This window comes from Chamaea fasciata, unplaced genomic scaffold, assembly GCF_029207755.1.
Source record: "Chamaea fasciata isolate MVZ Bird 193981 ecotype frontalis unplaced genomic scaffold, bChaFas1.0.hap1 SCAF_11, whole genome shotgun sequence".
NCBI classification, from domain to species: domain Eukaryota; kingdom Metazoa; phylum Chordata; class Aves; order Passeriformes; family Sylviidae; genus Chamaea; species Chamaea fasciata.
Genome location: NW_027094096.1, coordinates 13136787 through 13161663, shown reverse-complemented (window position 1 = coordinate 13161663; position 24877 = coordinate 13136787). Strand labels below are relative to the sequence as shown.

At 40.4% G+C, this 24877-nt stretch overlaps 1 protein-coding gene across 1 annotated transcript; it reads left to right on the top strand.

Moving 5' to 3' along the window:
* Nucleotides 1-8897: 8897 nt before the first annotated feature.
* PLSCR1 (phospholipid scramblase 1) lies at nt 8898-21367 on the top strand. The gene is given in 10 exon segments (XM_066193288.1): nt 8898-9151; nt 11749-11780; nt 12581-12649; nt 14167-14321; nt 15335-15377; nt 16435-16655; nt 17472-17633; nt 18678-18839; nt 20057-20083; nt 20085-21367. Coding segments are annotated over 9 exon segments (876 nt in total). The 5' UTR covers nt 8898-9151; nt 11749-11773; the 3' UTR covers nt 20115-21367.
* The last annotated feature ends 3510 nt before the right edge of the window (nt 21368-24877 follow it).

Genomic DNA, 24877 nt, shown 5'->3' with positions numbered 1-24877 from the left:
AAGGATCACTACTAGAAATATGCTGTATGCTTCACATTTTTCTAGAATTCAAGAGAAAGTTTTGAGCTTTTTTTTATTATTTTCTTCTGGACTCCCTGAAGAACCCAAAGTGTCAAAATACTATTTTATTTAAAAAAGAAAAATCCTATTTACTTTGCAAATCCAGGGGAGATATTTTGGTTATTATGTATAGGATAGTGTGCTGAGTGTATAGGATAGGTGTAAAAAATATTTAAAATAATAATTTGTTAATAATTAATAATCCAGAAGACTTTCTGTGACAAATTGGGAGAGTTGGGGTTGTTCAATCTGCAGAAGAGAAGGGCCCAGCGAGACCATATAGCCTCTTTCAGTTCGTAAAGTTGCTACATGAAAGTTGGAGAGGGACTTTTGACAAGTGTGTAAGTGACAGGACAAAAGGGGGGATGGTTTTAAACTGAAAAAGAGGAGGTTTACATTAGACACAAGGAAGAAATTCTTTTCTGTGAGGGTGGTGAGGCACAGGTGGCCCAGAGAAGCTGTGGCCTGCCTGGAAGTCTCCAAAGCTAGGCTGGATGGAGTTCTGAGCAACCTGGACTAGTGGAAGGTGTCCTTGCCCATGGCTTGGATAAGTCCAAGATGAGCTCTAAGTCCATTTCAACTCAAATCATTGAAGAATTTGTTTATTTTATCTTCTATCTCTAGTTCCAAATAATTGCCAATTAAGGCTCAGAACACCTGGGTAAAGACCCAATGGGTGCATTCTTTAGCCTTCGGCATTGCCCAGGACTGGGCACTTCCTGCACTTTGAATCCTTGAAAGTAACACTAGTTTACAAATGTTACAGTTTGAAATTCAAAGGACTTTAAAAAATGCAGGTATTTAAACCAAGAACTGTTATCACTTGAAACTCCTTAGAGTTTGGAACAGTTTTAAATATTTGATTCTGAAATGTTTTCACTTAAATAAGCCAACGATATGAGAGCAGTATCACTTCAATGCTCTGAAAATGCAACAGTTGAGATAAAAACAAGTTTAGTAGAAGCCAGGACAAGTGGCTTATGACTTAATTGAAAAATTTGGTAAATATATTAATTAAATGGTTCCCTATCAGGAAGAGTTTTGTCTCTGGTTTTATCGCTTTCAGACTCTCAAGAGTCTGAAATAAAATGAAATAAAAACTCACAGAAGAGTGAAATCCTGCCAAGTATTAGTGGTGTACAGCGAATTTCATCCCCATTGACACAGTGCATATTGCCCTCGAAAAGTCTGATCACTCCCCTTTCCTAATAGAGCCTAATAGAAGATCAAAGAGATTTTTTTCCTTTTGCTGATCTGCAAGATGGGTCATTAAATGCCTTTTGTCTACAGTGGATGCTTGCACAGTATTCGTCGTTGTGACAGCAAACCAGTATTGGCACTGTTAAAAACACACAGTGTGTGCTGGTTCTCTCTTTGCCACTGAGGAAAAAGGTTGAACGGGTGCATTTGCTTTGTGCTTTGCTCAATAACTACAAACAGTGAGTAAGGAAATGATGTGAAGGTCTCAGGGCAATAAAATGAGGACAAAAGACACTAAATCTAGGCAGGACTGTAGAAAGTCCTTGTCCAAACAGGCAGGTGTGTCTTTGGCAAATACTTTGTTCAATAAGAGCACAGAAACACCACTTGACATACCAAGATCATCTGTGCCAGCAGACGTAACACCTAAATAAAGCAAGTGCATGTGATCCACACAAACTTCTGTAAGGTGAAACTGTTTGCTTTTAGCTGCAGTGACTGAAACCAGTGGGACCAGGTGTTTTGTCCATGATTTGTGTTTTATCAACAGCTGAACTTACCTCCTCCCATATGTTTTTGCTTTGGACTTCCATACAACCTGCTGCTGTCATAAGGAGGTGTGGTTTTATGGCTGGGGCATAAAAAAGATGCATGACCTGACTAACATGCTCCTTTGAAAATGAGCCCCATAAAATGGTTTATCTTAACTCCTGTGGCCTTTTGCAGTTCTCTCCTGCCAGTACTGTGTTTGAATGGTTTCACTGAACACGAGGCTTTAGTTGAACTGCCACCACCCCGGGTAAGACCCTCAGCCCAGTCAAAAGGGAAGGGGAAATGATTGTGGAGCTTGGGAGGAGGAAGAGTCTGATGGAAACAAATCCCTGCAAAATCAGGGTAACATGAGCTAAGGTAAGAGTATGGGAACAAAATTAGCAGGAGGTGGAGGAGAACACAAGGAGAATAAGATATTTCTAAGAGTAAATTAATGTTTTCAATCAGAAGCGAAGTCTAATACAGTCTTTACAAATACATTCTCAATGGAAAAGAATTATGGATCTTTGCTGTTTGTGAAGTCATAATTCTTTACTGCATTGCTGATCTGTTCAAACTAAAATGTTCTTGTGTCTTGTACTTCAGGAACATAACTGATAAGATATGACTAACAGAGAAAAAATGTTTAAGAAAATCTGCAGAAATGCAAAATGCCTCATGCAGGATTGATGTGCTTAGCACTACATATATTTATTACTACAAATGTGTGTTAGCTTTTTTGGTGAGCTTTCTAATCTAAAACTATTATAATACACTGAAATAGAAGCCTTTCCTGAAGCAGATACATCATTGCAGATGTAGTTAAAAAAAAAAAAAAAAAAAAAAGAAAGAAAAAACTCTCGGATTCCTCTCTTTACCCATGATGTCCCAGAAAAAAAAAATTTTGTAAATTGCTTTGTTCACTGTCTAATTTATAAAGCAAACGTGTTATCTGAACTGTAGTCTTGGTGAATGTAGTAGATTTTAGAATTCCAGCACCTCAGTGAAGCATTAAAACCACAGGGTTTCACTGAGGCGTGATAAAACAAATGTTAGGCTTTGGATCAGGTCATAAGGCATTCTGTCAGATGAGTCCAATGCAACTGTAGACAGCTCTCACAGCAAGTATTTTATATTTTTAGTTCAGAGAGAATAACTAGAAATGGTGTAAAATATTTGTAGTAAAGCCATAGAAAACACTTCTTAATGCTAATATAGATCTAATTGGGCAGAAATCATACACCCTGAAATTCTGGGAAAGATCACTGAAAGAGAACCATAGATAATAATTATAAATACCAGCATGAAAAATACTTTTACTTCAATTTTGAAAACCTGCTTCAGGAACATATTGATTCCAGAAACCTGCAGAGCCTGCCTGCATAGACTTCATGGGCCACCTTGTCCCATCCAGCTTGCAGAAGCTGCAAGTGCAGGTGTTGGACCTCTCAGGATCAGGGGACCGTGGGTCACAAGACCTGGTCCTGCAGCAGTGCAGGAGCATCAGGGCAGGGCTGGCTCGTGCTGTGTGTCCCTGGCATGGTGTCCTCTGGCAGCACACAGCAAACCTGTCACTGCCGGAGGGAAACAGCAGCCTGGCTGGGATTCCCCTCAGCACAGGGAGTGTGGATGCATCCTGCTCTGCTTTGCCAGCAGAGAGTAGTTAAGGGGACAGGAGAAGAGGGGAGAGGGCATATGTAACAACCTGATCAGTAACAACCAGAAGCTCAATTACACTAAAAAATTGAATCAGAGATTGGATGGCAAATACAATTTATAATACCATATGATGCAGCAACCGGGGAGAAAAACCTTCTGGGCTGGGAGTAACAAATCTGGCAAACTTGATTTAGGAAACAATAGGACTAAATGTGAACCTCCTGAAAGCTGTGCTCAGGATTTCTGGGAAATGGCTCTGGCCTGAGTGTGAGGCCCACTGTTTTGATGAGCAATTTCTTCATGTGTGATTTTTCCACATCCCAGGTAATCAGTGTGAGGAAAGAGTTTACAGTACCTGACATTGGTGACTAGGTCTTATAGTGAACAGGATTTATATCTGATGTAAATATTTTCCATTTTCCTTTTCCTATATTTCCTCCTCTCCAGCTTCCAAACCTCCCCAAATCCCCCAGCTGTCTGTGTAAGAAGCAGTGCCTGTTGCTGGGCTTCCTCAATTTTCATTCTTAATTGAGCTGTAAATTCACCTCATAAACTCTTGCAGATCTAGTGGTCCTTCTACATTTACAACTTTTTAATTATCTTCTTAATTAACAGAAGCCTCAAGGTCCCAGTACATTTTTATCAGATGAGTCTGTTATGAAACACATTAACTTAGACTTCATTGGCTTTAATAACGTCCTCCCCTCAGCCTGGTTCTCTATATCCGTATTGCTCTATTTGTCCTCATGTTGATAAAAGTGCCAGTGTATATCACAGCACAATCAAACCCAGCTTCTCCTCTATCAGCAGTGCCGGAACAAGCCAAGAGTGCCTAATCAAGAATGTGAGGTTAAAAGACCTTATTTTTTCATAATGCTAAATTCAAATGCAATGCTAGTGTCCAAAAGACTAAGATACTATATAAATGAAAGCAGACGTGGGTCTGAGTGCTGCGTTACATTCTTTGTTGTGCTCAGAGGTGTGACTGGTGAGCAGGGGTCCCAGAGGATGGGCAAAGGGAGCAGAGCGGACTCCTGCCCTTGAGCCAGAGGTACCCTGTGCACCAAGGCAAAGGGCTGCTGCTTGCAGGCTTCCTTGTTTAATGTTCATTTTCAAAGGCGACTGTCAGCTCAAGGACCGTGGTGTCCTGACAACTGCTTTACAGGATTCCAGTTCCACAGCAGTGCAGGAGTGTTGGCTCCAGAGCAGTTTGGCCGGTGAATCCCACCCACGCATGGTGTGTGCTTGTGAGAAAAGACATGGGAGGGAGAGAGGGAGGGAGGGAGAGTTCAAGGACCACTAACACAGCACTGCTGCTGTATGATTCAGTGTTGCCTGCAACAGTGCTTCAATGAAAGAACTTGGCTTTGCAGAAACCTTCAAACCCCTCCTTCTCCATCAAAATACACAAACACAGATAACTGAGCAGCCTGGCCATTCAGAGTGCCAGCTTTGACATACAGAGCTGGATGCCTGCCCAGGATGGGATTGTCCTGACTTCATTGTTTGGTGTATGCCATTAATTAGGCTGTGGTATTATTTGTACTTTTTAGGAACAAAATCATGCCTAGGAAAATGTTCCCTGTACGGATCTATTTGTAGTAGCAATATCCCTTTAGCAGAAAACAGGATTTACACAAGCTGCATTTTAAACTGTTGGTACCACAGTTAATCCTAAATGCTGTAAACTGTAATGGCCTATTTCTTTATGTTGAGCTGTTCTTTTCCTCCCAATATCCCATCTTCTGGCTGCAAAGCAGCTTATGCCAGTACATTTACAGTGCTGACATTCAAAACCTTGCATGACTGGCAGCAGTAAAACTTTATGTAGCTTCCTTCTCAGTCTGAGAAAGAAATTGCAGTGGCACAAAAACATTTAGTAGCAAAACCAAATGTGTGGCATTGCTTCCATTGTTGTTTAGTTGTTGTTTTCCCCTTGTATTCGAATATCTTGAAGAAGGACTGATGGTGATGGCTGACAGCTCTCTGTGGGAATTGCTTTTCCTCTGTGAGTGATTATTACGATTGTTAGTGACAGCCCAGGGGGACATGTTGCTCCTCAGGATACATAAAAATATAAGGAATGCTACGTTATGTGGTTTGGAACTCACAACTGTCCACTGATATTATCTGGATGCTGGATTAACTAAGATATTACAACACTAAACCCATTTTCACCCACTTTCCCTCTCAACGGAAAACCTAACCCTCATTTGTTAGACTGCAGGCTTGATGACTGATTTGACATTGTTAAATGAAATCAAATATGTGAACAGGCCTGTTTGCAATTTCACAATTACAAATCTTTAATACAATGATGTGTTAGCTGCTTCTTCTGGCTTCATGAGTGCATATTTTATTAAATTAGGGAAGGCCTTAACTAGAAAATCAAAAGGAGAGCTACACTGAGATTCAGGGTATGCCAGATGCCTGTCAAAAGTTAGTAGGATGAAATCCATTTCCCCAGTTCCACATAAAAGAAATAGTAATAGTAATAGTAATACTTATACTAGGAATAGCAATTTATCTACTTTTTAAAACACTTGGATTTAAACTGCATTTTGCTGTGTGTACATCATGTCTGTCACTCTGGTGGCAGGCTCATGCTAGACTCATGCTGTATTAAAACGTAGATATTGCCTATTGGAACATTACATTATTTGCCTACCTGCTTTCAAAACCACTACTAGTTTGGATGTAACATGTAGTATAAATGGAAAAAAGGAAAATAACTTACTGATTTGGGAGAAGATCCCTTACATGTGAATAGTTAGGTTGGAGGCAGTCTTTTAAAATCTAAACTTTCTAATCAAGTTCTAAGTATTGTGAAAATTGTATCAGGTCATTATCACTTTGTCATCAAAAGTTGGGAATAAAACTAACGCTGTAATTTCAGTATCAGAAAGTGGAATCACTTATTTTCAGCACAGGGCATGAGGGGGATCTCTCTGCCTAACCCCTGCACCACAGCTAGAGAACAGATGAGTTTAAATCTAGGTAACTAATTCAAACTCATTACATTTCCCCAAACTCATACATACATGCTAAACATTCCTGCCAATTCTTCTGCATATTTAAATCACCTTCCAGCATCTTTGCTGAGACCGACAGTTTTTAAGGCTAAGATACCCACTTGCACACATGAATACAGGCCTAAGCACTATAAGCTAAAGGAATTCACAAGACTTACACATTATTTGTAACAATTAAAGGTTTTCCCAAAATGTGAACAAGTGAAGGATGGCAAAAAGCAGAAAAAAAATTGTGCCCCATGGCTGGTGCTCCAGTCAGTGCAACTCAGGAGCTTTTCCTGGCCTGCCACTGACAGACATCTTCTTTTTCTTTGTTCCCTCTTTCTATTTCTTTTGTTCTTTCAATTTATTTTCTGCTAGCCCCCTCAACTTTGTGCCTCAAATCTCACATCCTATGTCGTTTCTATAAAGACAACGACTACTCTCAGCTTACCTTTCTCTTCATCTCCAGTGTCTGCTTGCTGTTCCAGGTTTGCTTTCCAGATTTCACACACCGGAGAAGGGAGTCTTCTGTGGGATTGTGTCCACAGGCACAGAAGGCAAACCTCCTAGCAGCCACTTTTATTTCCTTTAGCAGTGCAAACAATGCCATGCCTGAGGTTAAATCCAGTTAAACAGAGTTTGAGCTGCACAAAGGCTGTTTGCTCTCATGTGTAGCCCTGAGTGAACTTCCTTCCATGTGCCCTCACACAGATGTCCTGCCTGAGCACTGAGGGAAAAGGAGCTGGTTAGTGGATGTTAGCAAGAAAGGTGAGAACTGCTTTCATCAGCTCAACTCCGAGTTACTGGAGACCTCTGCATGAGAAGTGGGTGGAGGAACTGGTCCCACATCTGGTATTGGGCACCACAGGATCAGATGAGGAGCCAACATCAGGAGCATCAGAAGTGAAAACAGTAGAAAATAATGTTCTGAATATCCAGACCATAAGCAACATAGAAATCCTAGAAATCAGAGTCAAGAATCTACAAATAATGTTTATTTTCAGGTAAACATGCTTAAACATAAAAGACTAAATTACTAGGAGCATGGTCATATTCTTATTTCTCTTGAAACAAGTCCAACTTCTTTTCTTATCGTTTTAGGCATTCCCCTGCTTATTAAATCTGCTCACTGGACAAAATTAAAAGGTACTGACTGTTTCAGCCTCCTGATCTAACAGAAAAGCACTGACTGTCAGTTAAAACATCAATGATCCTAGCTAGATAACAAAGGAACTGGAACATTATTTGATATGAGAAAGACTGATAAATTACTTTGTATTTTGTGAATCATGGCACCTTTTTTTCTGCCACTGCAGGTGAATAGGTTTTTTTCCTACTTACAGATGTGTGAAAGAGGAGAGATGCTGCTATCTTTGTTCTCTCTGATAGGACAATGATATTCTCATCAAAGAAAAAAAAATCTCTATGTCAAAAAGTCATGTTTACTGCACAATACAATTTGAATTTCAGTGTATAAGTCAGTCTGTAAGTGTGTAAGTGTATAAGTCAGGGTATTTCAGTGTATAAGTACAAGCTAAGTATAACTATGCTATATTCCTGTAAAAAAGAAAGGTAGTATCAAAAGCTACCATGCATTTCCAATTTCCCAACCATGTCAAGATAATTCTATACATATTTCTTAAGAGATGTTCAAAACCTATTTCTTGGTGTCTGCTATTAATCCTCTTAGTGGACCCTGCAGATGTGTGGGAAAATGCTAGTCAGCTTTAGATTAGATTCTTCTGTACCTGAGGAAATAAGCCAAATCCCTGTCAAATCTGGCGTTTAGGTGAAATTCAGTGCAGACCTAGAATAATCATATGGAGGTTTTTTGGGTTTTGTTTTGTTTATGGAAAGATCAGTATTGAAATGGAGACCTTATTTTGGGAGGTAAAAGACAAAAGACTACAGGGTATGTACAAGGTGACCTGCACTTACTGAATCCCAGTCTTGGGTTTCATGCATGGACCAGTTATTGTGATCAGATTTGTGTGACCTAAATATTTTTACATGAAATACAGAGTTTCCTTTGTGTGACCCATAGGTGGACACCAGCAGCTCCAATTTGACGTACATGAATGCACAAAAAAGGATGCAGAAGATCTGTTTATCAGAGCTGTTAATCAGGGTGTGAGCCAACTTACTTCAAGTCCTTTGTTTCCCAAACAATTCAATATTGTGAGTTCTTGTTCCTGGAACTATGAAGTCCACATAAATATATTCCTCGCCTGAGGTCCTGCCTTATAAGCAAGGTAAAATTGTTCCAAATAGATTTTTATTCTCCTTTCAGGGTGGACATATAACTTAGCCTTATCACCTGTATGCAACCTGATGTCCTCTGACTTAAAAGGCAGAAATTAGGTTAATTAATTAATTAATTAATTTAAAAGGACAGAATCTGCATTGATGCCGACAGAACTGGAAAAGGTAAATGTCACGAAGAGAAAAGCTGTAGAAATCCCGGCGTTTCTCGGCAGGGCTGGCTGCAATTTCCTGCCCGGAGCCTGGCCCTGCCCTCGCTCCCCGCCCCGCAGTGCTGGGAGTGCCCGAAGGGCACAGCGCGGGCACGGCGGGGCACACGGACAGCGGCACAGAGAGACAGCGGCACACAGGGGCACAGAGAGAGCGGGACAGCGGGACACAGGCACTCAGGCACACAGGGACACGGGAGCCGCGCCTGGGGATCGGTACGTTCAGCTGGCTGCGGCTTTAAGCGTCCTCACCTAGCTGGATTCCTTCCAGGCGCTGCTGTCGGGTATCCCGGGGTTTTCCGCACAGGGATGCCAGTGATCAGCAGGGCTGCGGCAGGGGCCAGACGAGGAGAAGGAGCACGTTTTCCTGCTGGAAAGTGCGGGTTAAGTTAGAACCGATCCCTTTAGAGGAGTAACACGCTTGCAAAGACTGCGTGAAAGGGAGGTGCTGCTGCCCAGGCTGTGCCGGGAGAGCCCCGCTGAGGGGAAGGCAGCCGCAGGTTTGTTCTGGAGCCGCAGGTTGGTTCTGGAGCCGCAGGTTGGTCCTGGCAGCTGCAGGTTGGTGCTGGAGCCACGCTCCTGTGCCCGGCAGTGGCATCAGCCATGATGTGCCCTCGGCTGTGCCCTGGGTTGAGCGAGGCGGATCCCCGGGCTGGGACCTTCCTGTGCCTGCCGGGCGCTACCGCTCCCAGGGGCTGCCGCTCCCAGGCCTCGGGGGAAATAGCCAGTGTAAGGGGAGAGGGTACCCTACTGCATCAGAACAACAGCAACAAAAGAGTGAATTCCTTCTCTGAATATTATTTTGTTAACAAAATAGCAAAAATTGGACAAAAATAGCTCGTTTAATTAGATGAACTAGACGATTTTTAAGCATAGTTCCTCCGGCGGTCGAGGTTAAAATCCAGGTGCTGAACAGTCTAATATAAAGCAACATAAAAAAAAATGAACTAATTGCATGCCTCCTGGCTGTTTGACTTCCTGTTTTTGAAGCATGGTTGTGCATGGGAACTAACATTAAGATGCTCTTTGCAGCATTTTAGTGACCTGGATAAGAAATGGAACTACTTGTCATGCTAGTATTCTGTTTTTCTGATAAAAAGCAGAAGCCCAATAGTTACTGTAATTATGACATGTCTGAATTACTTGCAGCATATCTAGTGACAAGCATCAGGCTAAGGGACATGTAGCTGTGCGGTGTAGTTCTGAAAATGTGGAAGTGACCAAAAAGAAACACAGACATTCATAGAAAAGAAACTATCTAGGGGTGAAATGAGGGCTGAGCTTTGTAAAATCTTTATTGCTTTCTACTATAGAGCATATCAACCTTTTCTAAATCCTAGATTGTACGGTGGCTTGTGTGTGTGGTTGTAGGGACAATGAAAGATTCTGGATGACTACAAAGCCTTTCTTTTAAATAAATCATGTGATTCTGTCTCTTCTCCCCCTTTACCAAAGGATTTAGTTGCAATACTTAGTATTTCACTGAAGTTCATGTAGCTGGAACATCTCACAGTATAAGCTGATCTTTTGAAATCTTTTATAGAAATCCTTCTATAATTTGTGATATTCCTACATTCATATGGTGACTACATTCCAATCTACCTTATGACCAGAATTCAATTAGAGGATGTGAAACAGGAGAGTGATTTTGCTAGAAACGTAGAAGAAAAAGTGTATTAAAAAAGGAATGCTTCAAGAGCTATTGAATCAGCTGCGCTGAAATAGGATGTTCTGTAGGATTTGGGAAGTTCCATGACATTTCAGAAGCATTTGACATTGCCTTGTGAGATCTGCTTTTACTCGGGGAGTGAACAACAGGCAAGAATAATTACTTTCAGTTTCACTTCCCTGCTTTAAACAGCCATCTTCATGGAATCGAAGTAGTTAGGAGAATCATACCAGACAAACTATATCCATGGTTTAACTTGAACCAGATTATTTTTAAAGAACAACTTGGTTTATTTTTTTATTTTAAAGCTTTCAGTCGTATTAAAAAGGAGTGCCTGTACCATTTTTGTTTACACTTCCACTTGTGGATCTCCTGACTGGTTTGGATCTGTCTGTAACAGCAGTTGCTGCTGTTGTCTTGCTTCACTCATTACCCCAGAGAAAGAAATAACTCTCAAGGTTTAAGCTGGTATGAGTAAGTGGGGGGGGGGGGGGGGGGGATGTTTTGGTTTTGTGATTTTTCTTTATGTGTGGTTTTATTTTATTTTGTTTTGGGTTAGGTTGTTTTAGTTTTTCTTTGGAGTGGGCTGTATAGTTCCGTTGGGCTTTTGTTTGTTTGTTTTTTAAATTGTTATTTTATTCCTCTTGGCAAGCACCCTTTGTTGTCCTGTGAAGGCAAATACTGGATATGTGACATTTAGTAGTACCTCTAGAGAAATGGAATAGCTTAAAGAACTGAGTCGGTGGTAGCCTGGCCGCTCCAGGGTTTACCTGAGCAGGTTTTGTGGTCAGCATCAATACACTGAACCAGCTGCCCTTAAATTATTGCAGTAAGTTGTTCATATGAATTTCAGGATGTTTCTGAATGGCTGCACAGTGGAATCTTGCACATCCCAATGCTTTTCTGAGTTGAGGATGATTTCAGGATGCTTTAAGCATTACTGTAGGCATACAAAACTATGACATAGTGGTTGCAACATAACCTAGAAGGAAGCCGAGATTTTTTTTTTTCTTGTATTTGTAATTTTGCTTTCCCATACAGTTTATAGAGGGAAATATCTTTTATAAATAATAAAGAACTCTAAATAGCTCTTGTGTGAAATTATGTGTTTTAAAAATCATGACACAAAAATGATATTTTGCAGAACAACTACAAGCAGATCTACGGCAATGCAAGGTGAGTAAAATATAACCAAATTGTCAACTTTTGCTAACATTAAAGACAGCTCATTTAAGCAATATTAGCTTAGCTATTAGCTTACCTTCTAATTATATGAAATATGTATGAATTTTCTAACCTGAAATTATTTACATTTTAAAATGGTATATTTTACAACATGTAGGGCTTACATTTTATTGATCTTGATTTCTGAAGTTAAGTAAAAATAATAAATAATTTAGTAATCTTGAAATTCAAGTTATTTCTGCTTACAAACTGAAGGCGGTAAATGTTTTTAAATCCATAACCCTCTCCATCTGCTGGTAAGGTATTAGTACAGTCTGAACTTGAAGAAGTTGGGAGAATAGGTTTTACACAGAGAGGAATGGCTCACTGCCATGTTCTGTACTGGAGAGCAGCCTGTCAGTTCCTGGCAATGCTTTGAATTCAAGCCTCTTTCTAAATATCAATGAACAAAGACATCTTTGCTCCAGACAGAGTGAACTGACCCTGTCTGAGCATTGGACTAGATGGTCTCAGGAGGTCCCTTCCAAGCTAAATGATTCTGTGATCCTGTGACATCTTCATGACATCCTGAGCAGTACCTGTCTTTTCTCTGTGCTTTAAGAACTCCATTAAGTTTTATTGGTGCATGCCTTGTTCATAAATATGATTATGATGTATATTGTTGCTATACAGAAAACAGCTGCCTAGATTTTGTTCTGTGTTCACTCTGGAAAAGGAGTCAATGCTGGGGATCTTTCAGCCAGGGTAGGAGGAAATGATCCATACTCAGAGCATATTTTCCATTCTTCCAGAACCTCAACCTGCCACAGCACCTGGAATGCCCTATGGCCCCCCTCAGCAGGTCCCTGGGACTTACCAAGGTGGGTGGCTTGGTTACAGACCTGTAAGACTATTAGAAAATAAGCATGGGGAATATGGGGTTGTAAAAGAGTGATCATCTCAAATTTACTTCTCTGCTATTAATTCTATAGAGTTTCTTTAAATTTCTGTTTTGCTGAAAAGTCATTTCTATCCTTTGTGATTCTACATGTTAGTATGTGCTGAGCAGTACCAGCAGTGGTAGGAATTAAAAATGTCCTCAGTGGTTGTTGTGGGGAGTTTGCTAGGGAGGTTTGCCAGGTGTTACTGATTGCAATTAATGTGCAGCAGGCTCTTACTGATAATCAGATTTTTAAATTATCGTATTACTTCAATATTTCACTGTATTTTTCTCTAGAAATACAGAAGTGAAGGAAAAATTGTTTTCCTCTTGCAGTTCTGTGTGTATTCAGTTCCTGATTTATGAATTCTTTTGCTGTACTTTGCAGGTGGTTATACCTTACACTTTCCCTCACTTACTCTCTCCTCCTCTGTTTCATTTTCTGCTCCACTTCAAAATGCAGCACTCCTGAACAACTTCTCTCATTCTGTCAATGGTTTCTTTCTGAAGAACCATATCACAATAAATATCAATCAGGCTCAGTGCAGAAGTCAGAGGTAAAAAGCAAAATGTTTGGCCTAAGTTACTGTGCTGTTCATAATTAAAGCTTGTGCATGGCACTCTGAGGTCTGTAAGTACACTTGGCTTTAGCAGGGAAAAATCACTCACTGCTTGTGCCATGGAGGTTGCAGGAGCATTGTTATTTTGGGTAATTGTGTGTGCACCTGCCTACAGTAGCAGTAGGTAGTTTCTGTGCAGAGCCTGTGCTCAGACATGAAAGTGATTTTTAATTCTTAAAGGGAGGATTCTCCTCTGGGGTGGGTGATGTGGCCACCCATAAGTTTTAAGCCACTGTTCACATGAGGTATTGGCCTGCTTATGGTCACAGCCTGATCTTTCATGTGCACTGGTGCATGTGTTGTAATGTAATGTGAAATTTGGTGCTGAGCTGGTGTAGGCTGAAGGCCTTTGAGTGATCTGGTTTGAAAATGGTAGATGAACTTTGCAGAAAGGACATTTCCTTTCACAAAAGTAGCAGGTATAGTTTCAGGAAAACTTTGTCTTAAAATTCCTCATTTGATCAACTGAGAGTGTGTAAATGCCAATGCTTTTCATGTAATTTAAAGTATTCTTTCTTTTGTACTTAGAAATAACCTTCATTTATTTTTTTCTGTTTTATGAATTGACTGTCTCTATGTGAAGGAAATTTCTTCTGTATTCAAGAATGATAGATTTTTTTATTATTATTTATTTGATTTGGTTTTGTGTGAGGCTTCAGAATCTCCCATGGCAGTGTAACTCCCTTCATGAGAGTTATTGTATTCATAACTGAAGTACATAAGGTGCTAGGATCTCCATAGTTCCAAATAGTGAATAAATCACTCTTTTGAAGATGGACGGGGCAATTCTTTTCCACCATTTAACTTTCATAACCGTATCTCTCCTACCATGTCACAGGTGCAGTGAACTATGGATTCCAGGAACAGCCCATGGGATTCCCAGGTGGATTTGTTCCGCCTGTCCAGAACCAGCCCACCATGGGTGGGGCAATCTGGATGCCTATCCCTCCTTCTATTCCCAACTGCCCTCCTGGACTGGAGTACCTCACACAGGTACCTGCACCCTTCCTCCTTCCCCAGAGATGGGGTGTTCTGCTCTGGGAAGAGGCCTGCATCCATGAAATAGCTAAATAAAGCATCTGGCTGTGTTGCAGCTGCATGGGTTGTTGCTTGTGGGCTGCTAAGTGAAGACTTTTGCAATGTCTGAATGCAGAGAACCTGTTAGAGATGTAGCACTTGTTCATGAAGTACCTTCCTGCCATGTAGGGTGCTGAAGGATGAGGAACACGGGGTTGTCATACATCCTTCCCATTTCTGAAGTTACTGTTTGGGAGATGTAATGTCCTTTGGAAAGGTGTATAAATACCTATCATATGGGCAACTGTAGCGCATTAGAAGCCCTTAATTTTCTACATGATGCTTTTCTTCACACCTCTTAATATTGTTAGTAGAGCTGCCAGTCAGACTTCACAGCACAGAGAATACTAATAGCAAAATAAGAATTGTTTCTACCTTACTGAATATGTCTTTGTACTGTAAAATACAGTTCATCTCAGCACTGGAATGATTAATACTGATATATGTTGCCAGTTTTGCAAAGTGCTAAAAAAAAAGAAAAAGAAAAAAAGGCACTGGTGAGGAGAGGCTGATTTTCCCCTGAATTTTCCTTAGAACTGAGCAATAGATGAGCTTCTGCTCTAAAATATCCCCATTTCCTGCTTTGTGTGTATGAAGTCTCTGGGAGAGGATGTCAGAGCTCTGCCAGCTCTGAGTCCTGACAGGAGCAGAGGTGTGTTAGCCCTGTGTGCTTGTAACCAGACCAGTTTGGGCTCAGCTCCCCCCCTCTGCTCCAGTGCCACGAGAATCTTCTGCTAAACTGGCAAGGACAAGACAGGGAGGCAAGCAAGCTATTTCCATAGCTTAACTGGCACAGAATCTGCCTCTTCACAATGTATCCATCCATACATTTATTCTAAAATGAAACAGCAGTGCTTCTTGAAACTACAGTTTTTCTTAGTTGCAACCTGTTAACTGTTTATTCTGTTTAATTTTTCAACCATGAGCAGATTGACCAGATATTGATTCATCAGCAACTTGAACTTCTTGAGAGTAAGTACAAAGTATTTAAATCTAATAATCCCAAGAATAGTAAACTTTAGGCTTTCTTTGACCTTACGTTTTTAAGGTAGTTACCACCTTTGTCTTTCTTGTATTACCTGTCAATTCCTGCAGAAGCCCTGAAGAAATGGAGGAGAGGAAAGAGAAAATAGGAAGGAAGAAGATTTTCAGTGGGTTCTATGTCCCAAAAGATGCACAGCAATGCAACTGAATAATCTTTGTTATAGATGCTATAGTTGATATATAGCTAGTTATAGATGAAGGCACACATTTCCAATGTTACTTGTTAACTTGTTAATGATTTCTACTCTCCTCTCCTCTCCTCCTTAAAGATCTTTCCTGTCCTGTCATATCCCACCTAATTCCATGGACTGGCATGTGGCTTTGATCCCTTCTACTGGCAATCCTGCAGTTTGAGCAAACTGAATGGCTTTCCTTCTCCTGCCCTCATTCTGTGCTTTAAGAATATCCAAGTTGTATTATCAATGTCTTTCAAATAGAAGGAATAAAATGGACCATACATCCCAGCTGACCCCTAATGTTGCTGCTGCACTTTTCTTTCTGGTTCTTTCTAAAACTCAAAAGAGTGCTTTCATTAGTTATAGAAATTAATTAAAATTTCATGTATGCTGCTGTAAATCTTGACTGAGAGGTTTTTTTTATGGCTTTTTAATTCTGAACGTATTTGTGCCCTTTTCTGGCTTCACCCCCAAATTCACAGCTCTCTTTATCTATTATCCATTCAGGTCTCCCCTGAGAGCCTTCCCTGCTGTGTTTTTGGTAATGGTGGTGCTTGTGCAGGTGCCTGTGGAGGACACTGGAGACAGATGGGAATCTCAATTTGTCCTTGTTCATAGTGGCTTCTTCCCTCTGAACTTCTCTGTCAGGCTTTGCTGCTCAAGGGTCCTTCTCTGTCATTTCCCTTTGCCAGAAGCTGCCTCTGACAGACTTTGATCCAGGCTTGCCTCCCCAAAGAGCAGCTGCAAGGTCAGCAGGGAGTGTCTGCAGTCACTCCTAGGAATTGAGCAGGTTTTTTCCCATTTCTCAGTCGTGACCGGCTTTGAAACAAGCAACAAATACGAACTCAAGAATTCACTGGGGCAAAGGGTGTACTTTGCATCAGAGGAGACTGACTGCCTTACCAGGAACTGCTGTGGGCCAGCCCGGCCCTTCACCATCCGCATCATTGACAACCTGGGCCGTGAGGTGATCACGCTGCAGAGACCTCTCCGCTGTGCCTCCTGCTGCTGCCCCTGCTGCCTGCAGGAGGTGAGTCCCTGCCTCTCACTGCCTTCCTCCACCTGGGACAGGCACCTCCTGTGCAGGCTTTCAGGTGGGGTTGTCTTGAATCAGGAGATGAGGTGAAATGAGTCAGGGTTTGCCAGTAAGGTGTGGGAAGAGAGATCTGTGGGATTTGTGTGTGGGGTTCTTGGTCTGGGAAGATGCAAGCGTGCTGCAACACTTGGACTCACTGGCCAGTTTTGGTTGTGGTAATGAAAAACCTGATTGAACAGTATGTCAGGGGACTTGAGGCTGGTGCTAAAATCTGCACTGGGGATGGAATGGATTTGGAATGGAAGTGTAAGGCAACAGCTTTCATAAAATAACAGCTAGAGTTTTCATTTTACAGCTCTGAAAGCTATAGTGTCATTCAACACAGGAGATCATGAGATTTTGAAAAAATTAACGTAATTCTGAAATGATACAACTTCTGAAACTGTAAATCTAAGCCTACTCAGAGCTCTTGCTGAGGCATTTGTAGTAGCTGCACTCTGAATGCCTTCACTGAATGCTTTTGGGATATTCCCTGCCTTATTTTCACTGGACTTTGGTCTTTGTATTGTAGATGCATAGTTTGTGCACTCCAGAGCCTGAGGAGTCTCTTATTCTTTTCTTGAAGGCAAAACCTGAATAAGAGGTCTGCAATCTGAGTGGTCTTCTGAAAACACTCACAGCAAAATGCTTTGTGAGGCCAGACTGTTGTGGAAAAATAGGTTGTTTTTCGTTTGTGTGCTGGTGTGGGTTTTGTCTCACTAGCATATGGAAGCATAATCATTCACTTGAAGGTTTTTCTTCCCTGTGAAGATGGAAGTCCAGTCGCCTCCAGGATCAACAGTTGGCTATGTTGTCCAGAATTGGCATCCCTGTCTGCCAAAGTTTACCATTCAAGATGAGAAAAAAATGGATGTACTGAAAATTACTGGCCCATGTATTGTGTGTCGGTGTTGTGAGGACGTTAACTTTGAGGTATGCAATGTAAAAATTGTTTGCATGTGTCTGTTTTCAGATAGTAGTTTGATGTTAGTTTGTTGCTCAACTTACTATCTATCAACTGAACCATAGTATATTTTAAGTAATTGCTATATCATCTTTTAATGCTGGTATAATCAAATGACTTCTCTGGATACCTAAATTACTCTTGATAAACCAGACAAACTTCCAGAGATGACGTGTTAAAGCCACTCATCTGTGATCACTGAAAATTCCCAGTGGCTGCACACAAATCACTTAATTAAAATATTTAGCAGGAAAATCTTTTTGATTCTGTTTTGTCAGGCTCTAAGAAAAATATACTCAGCCGTGTCAGGTATTTATTAAAATTACTTCCCTCAATCACTTATTTAATCATCTAATAATCATCCAATAAACTAGTAAGTAAAGATAATTTAGACCTGAAATATAGAATTGAATTATTGAAGAGTAACAACTTTCCTTTTAAAATAATATTGATTAATGCAGCATTGTTTTTGTGGGCATTAAGTAGAAGATATACAAGGCCATGATTACATGTTTAAAATAATGTTGCAAATAGCTACTACAGCAAATTTATATCACTTTATTTTGGAAAATAATCTTTTACATGTCCCAGAAGACTGGATATCACTGTAGAAAACAATGTTGCCAGAGGGTTAATCTCTGCTTTTGAACAGAAGAATGTACTTTGTTTAATTTTTCACTTGAGTGGGTCCTGATGCATGGCAGGAGAAACTGATTTACTGTCTTGGCTAAAAGACACCACTGCCAGCAGTGTGTGCACGTGGTTGCTGTATCCCAGCACCATCAAGGAATTCAACTTCCCAGTCAGATTCAGTGTCAGGTTTATGGCTCTGATACTTTAGACCAACTTTCTGATAGCCTGATTGCCTTTTGGTACAAACCCTTGCACTCCATAACTGTATTAATTAAAATAAAAGTCTGCAGCTTTTAAATGGATCTATTCCAAAATGGATTTGGGAATATTATGAATGAGAGGTTTGATGATGCTTTTTTAAATTTTATGTTAAACCATAGGTGCAGTCTTTGGATGAGACTTGTGCTGTTGGGAGGATTTCTAAGAAGTGGACTGGTTTGGTGCGGGAAATGTTTACAGATGCAGATAACTTTGGAATCTCATTCCCAATGGACCTTGATGTGAAAATGAAAGCTGTCATGATTGGTGCTTGCTTCCTTATTGTAAGTCTGTCATTCACTGATACATGAACATAAACTAACTTTTTCATCTCCATGTTTAAATTGGGGTAGTATAGGAGTCAGTTTTGAGCTCCTTCAAGTGGGTGACAGCTTGTGAACTTCTGTGAGTAAAACTGACCACAAAGGGCAACACAGAATTATTTTAGACAAGGAGCTTGTTCTAGGCTACATGAAGTGCTAATTGTATTTAAAAGAGTTTCATATTTGGTGGGACTGAAAAAAGGAAAAGGGAAGTCTTCTTGCAGACTCATTAGGCAGAGGAAAGCAAGTTTATGGGTGATGAAACCAGAAAAATCCTGATTAGCAATAGCCAAGAGACCCATCGAAAGCCTGAGCAGCCTGCTGTGGACAGCTGAGTGCTGCAGCCACTGCCTCCCAAGTCTCTTTGGAAGCATGGGAAGCACTGAATTGAGCAGGATTAATGTTCTCAGAGCAGTGATTTCCAAATGGAGGGACTGCTGTGGAGGCTAAGCTCATTGAACTTGTCAGAGCACTTCTCAGCTGCACTCAGAGTGTCAATAGTGCAATGACGCTCACTTTCCTCTTTGGAAACAGTGTGGAACACACTCCTGTTTCCACCTAGCAGTACAATTCTGCATCAAGGTACCGTTTCAAAACATGCACTGCTTCTGTGCTGGCTGGGCTGCTGATGGGCAGGAAAGGGGCATGTGAAGCACCTTGCATTTGGGTAGGTCTCACCAACCTCTGACAGCCCTGTGCACGAACAAGGTTTTGATGAGCTGTGTGTGTTCCTGCATTACCAAGTGCAGCACTAGCCAGTGTGAGCAACCCCAGCTTTCAGGCACAGAAATGGAGCCCCACCAGTAAACTAAAGACAGCCATTATTGTGATGGACTCCAGTCTGAGGTAAAAGGAGAGGGAATGAGTCAGGTTGAACAAAGTCAGGACAGAAGTCCTGAGTAAAGGAAGCATAGCTTTGGCTAGTGATCAATTAAAATTTCCCATGTTGATCTTTCACCATCTTTCTGTCCCTGTTGATGTCCCATTCTGAGAAACCCAGGCTGTGAGGGCATGGTAAATGTGCCCCCACCTTCTTCCTTCTTCTCACCCTTTCAGGTTTCTTAGAGGAAGGTGTACATCTGTACACCTTGCAGTGCAGCCAGGGGATCTTGGAACTAAGAGCCACATTTAAGGATTCTTTTTTTTTTTTTTTTTTTTTTTTTTTTTAATCTCCTTAGGATTTCATGTTCTTTGAGTATAGTGGTAACTAAGCATCAGCAAACAGGAGTTTGGTAATGAAATCTAGATGTTCTGTATGGAAGAAAGAAGAACATGGATCTCCCAACTTTCCAATGAATTGCAGTGCTTCGGTAAGAATATGAGAAATGGACATGTTGAAGTTACATTTCTGTAAACTAAAAACTTTATGGACTTTTTAATTGCTTTTTTAATCTGGTGAAATAATTTGTAGTATTCAAATAAGGACTCTATTTGTACAGATCAATAATATGATTTAGAGAAATATATAGCAACCTTTTTCTTTTTTCCATGAACTATGTATTTTAAAGTAACTAAGTATAGTAGTTATTTATAATACTTATAATACCAATAATACTTTGATTCTTAAAAAAGAGGAATATTTCTATATTTAATATTAATGATAACCTAAGCCTAATAAGGAGACACTGATGTTTTCCTGGGTGTTCTTCTTTGGTAGTTTTTCATTGGTGTTCACATTCTCTTGCTTCCATCTTCCTATCAAATAAATATGTCAAATATATACATTCAGAGCAAAGTAATGCATTTGAACAGAACTATCTGAAATCAGTGTAAAATGTTATTACTCTGGTATACTGGGTGTGTCTGAGCTGCGGTTGATTTCCCCCAGCAGCCCGGACAGAGCTGTGCTTTGCACTGGGAGCTGGGAGGGTGCTGATAACTCAGTGCTGGCCCAGCAGCAGCTCTGTCCCTTCAGCATTCCCACCTGCCTGGAGTAGGCTGGGGGGGGGTGGGCAAGGTCCTGGGAGGGGACACAACCAGGCCAGCTGACACAGACTGACCAAAGGGACTTTCGATACCATATGGCATCAGCTCGCATTTAAAAGATAAAGAAAGGAGGAGGAAGGTGTTGCATTCATTTTTTACAGTGTTTGCTTTCCCAAGCAAATCACTTCCATGCTGAAGCCTTGCTTCTCAGGAAGTGGCTGGGCATTGCTTGCTGATGGGAAGTACGGAATAACATTTTTCTTTTTTTTACTCTTTGTTTGTGCACACACAAACTTTTGTTTTAATAAACTGCCTTATCTTAACCTACAAGTTGTTTTGTGTCTTATTATACCTCCCCTGTCCCTCTGGGAAGGGGAAGCATAGAGTGGCTTGGTGGGCACCTGGCACCCAGCACCCAGCTAAGACCAACCCACATCTAGTGATGGGTATGTTGTCAGATATGACTCCTCCTGAGCATGAGCTAATTTTCTTATTTGGGCTGTTTTGAAACTTAAGACTTGCATGTTCACCATCAGCAGTGTAGAGGTGACCGGAAATAAAACTGTGCTTTCTTCTGTTTAATAATCTTTTAGTAATTGCTTTGTGCATGAGTGTGACCTGAGGCAAGGAAAAAGCTGTGAGTTACTTCTCAGGTTCTCCAGTGCTCTTTGCTCCTCATTTAGTCCTTGGTTTTCACAGATTGTGTCTGTCTGTTGTTTTGAGGGCACGGAGTAAACAGAACAAGTGTTCTGTGTAAACAAAACAGTTTCACTTCAAAAGCAGACACATGAAATGGCAGGTCAATTTCTTAGCTTTCTTATAGCTGTATTTAAATTATTTAAGTATTTTATTTAAATGTCTAAGCAATGGATAAGTTGCACTTTCTTACCCCAGCACATAAGCACATGCACAGAATGCTTCTTGGGATCCAGCTATGGGGAGAAGTCCTTGCCAGTATTTTCAGTTGCATTCTGGTCCTGCTGAAGAGTCCTTTTGTTCAGTATTTTCAATTTATTGGTGCTTGTGGCCAGTCAAAAAGCAAAGGGAAGGAGAAATGGCATTGCTGCTGTGTATCTGGACTCTCTTTGATGTTGAAATAATTGTCCAAATTTGAGGCAACAGCCAGACTGTTCTGAAAGTCTTTAAATTGTATATTATTTCTTGTTAAATTAGCTTCTGCTGCTAAAGTTCCTTGTATATGGAATTGTTGGAGGTGCATTTTTGATTCATCAGCACTCTTCTTAGGGAATTAACTTAATATTATTATTTTAAAAAATATTTTGTGCTTTATTGATCAACTATTAATGAGATACCAGAAATCCAATCTTGCTAAAATCTGCTAAAAAGTTTCTGATTGCTTGAGTTAGGAGTAGAAGTTACATGTATTAGAAGCCAGACCTGTCCTCTAGGGATTCACGTGGCTAAGCCCATCAGTATTATTTTTCCTGCAAGGGGTGGCACACAGCTTTGTTTCTGCCTGTAGCTCTGAAGTCCCAGGCTCAAGCATATTTGATCCCTGCACTTCAGCAGTTACTCAAATATTCCATAAACATTGCTTGGGAGGTATTTGAAAACACCTGTTTACTTCCATGGCAGGTGCTGCATAGAATTTAAATTTACAGTTTGCATTAGAGTGAGGTCTATGACTGTTTGAGGAATGGATGGAATAATATTATGCAAGTAGGCAAAACAGGGATACCTTTGTTTTTGGTGAAAAGGCTCTTGTATCATAAATTCATCTGCTGACAATAAACTGGGGAGTGTATCTAAACTTAAGTGAGGTATTAAGAGGTTGGTCTAATAGGACATAACCAGGAGAATTTATTTTCATTCCTCCAAGTTATTAAATTTTTTTCATTCAATTTTTTTTTTTTTAGGTATTCACCCTAAGTCCTGGAAGCACCATTGTTCCAATAACGTTGCATACAAAATTACATAGAAAAATGAATGTACATCTCTGTAGGGAAGTAGGGAAAAATGGGGGAATGCAAATTGCTAAGAATGATCAACTTCACATCAAGATGTGTAGGAAAACAATGTTGCAATTCTTGTATCTTAACGAGAATTTCAGTTGCAAGAGTAACAATTTTGTGAAGCTGAATCAAAGCCAAGATATCTGTGCTTACACACAGGTTTCTCAAATGCAGTGAAATCCAACAGTGAAGTTGTGTAAGTTTTGCTGTTGCCCATTAAGATTTTTTGATTTCGTGCTGCTCAAGTTTAGTGGTCAGATTGCTGCAGTTTATTCCTTTACCACATATTTAGCAAAATTAGTAAATAAGGTGAAAATTTAGATAACCTGAGAGAATAAGTGAATCCAGCTAAGCAGTAAGAAGTGGCAGCTAAGCATCTTAGGTTTGCCAGAATTGTGGTAAGAACTGGAAAGAAGTTCCACAACCTCAGATCATAAAACAACAGAGAGCATTGGACTTAGAGGAACTTTCCATCAGCTGGGGAACTGGATAACTCTGATACTGGTTACACAGCTCATAAACTTCTGTCTTGTGAAACAGTTCACACTCTCTCATGAAGGTAAAAATACTGCATGGGAAGTCGTAACTAAAGTTGCCAAGGAGTAACTCTAGTTAACCAAACAATATCTTATTGCCTTTGTCATCTGATTTTTTTTTCTGATGCTATTTGATTGAAAAATGGTTAGTCCTTAAAATTTTCAAGAACTTTTGAAGACTTGCTCATTTCTGAAACTGTGTTAAATGAAGAATAAATCATTCTTTGAGCTTTTTTTTTCATTTTGAAAGAATCATAACAGCATCTATATTTAATAAATCACCAGCCTAGAACTCTCCACTCTTCATCCTTCAGACAATAAGCAATGACTTAACCCCCTGTCCATAAATCCAGGCTTTGTAAAGCATTAGAAGATTTCCAGCATGCTGCCTGTTATTCAATAGCATCTCAGTGTGATTGAGCTGTTACATAAAACCTTTACAGAGTGAGATTTGCAGATGGATTTCTCCAGCTCTGTTAATGACCTTTCCATCTGTGTCATCCTGGTAAGTTTTTCATCTTCAGCTGCGCAGAAGATGCAGTCGCGGAATAAAACCCTAGGGTCCGTTAGCACACAAAAATGTAATTTATATGATGTTTCTCTGTAGGAAAGCATAACTAATTCCACTTTCCAGAAAACGAAGTTATAAGTGTTAAAAAAAAAAAAAAAGGTGATTTACTACTTTAGTCATATACAAGACTGGGTTTTTGCTATTAACCTTGCTAATTGGAAAAGAGGAGAAGCATTGTTTTAAAGTATTGTGTAACACTTTGCCTTTTAAAAACATTTTAGTTCAGATTTGCAAAGTTCATGAAAAGGTCTCCTTAGGTCTCTTTGTTGATGTAAGGACAGCCCATACATCCCTCATGTACCTTGTGTTGGCTTTACTAACAAGAATAACTTTGACCAAAAGCTGAAGGTTGAGAGCAGGACCACACAGCAAAAGGTGAGTCAGGGAAGAAGAAAGCAGCTGGTTTCCTGAAATAAATTTAGCTCCTGCTACTGTAGGTGCAGGAGTAACTCTTGGGAAATGCAAGAGATAATAAAGAAAATAAAATCTTTGTGCAAGGGAATTTATTGTAAAATTGCATGGTTGAAGTGTGTCACTGCTAATGGCCATTGTATGATAGGGATGTTAATAATTTGTGAGAAGAAATTGTAAAGGTAAAAGCATGATTCAGGGAAGAAGTTGTGAAACCAGAGACACTTGAAGATCAAGGAACCTCTCACAGCCAGGGCAAGGAAGCAGCTGTGAGTTGCATCGAGGGGAAACCACCACTCCACCACAAGAGGAAGAAGCAATGTTAAGCAAAAAGCAATCATGTGGTTTGGTCTTAACGTTAGGGAGGCAGGAGACAAAAGAGGTATAAGAACCTCAGAGAAAATAGCAGGAGCTCAGAGGGAGATTTCTCTCTCTATCAAAGGAAAAGTGCAGCTCTCCTAGGGCGGAGGGAAGAGCCCAGCTGGTGGAATTATGTTGGATCAGGGCTCTGATATATATGATGTATATGTTTATACATGCTCTGTTTATGTGCTGGGAGTTTAGTAACTCCCTGTCATCATT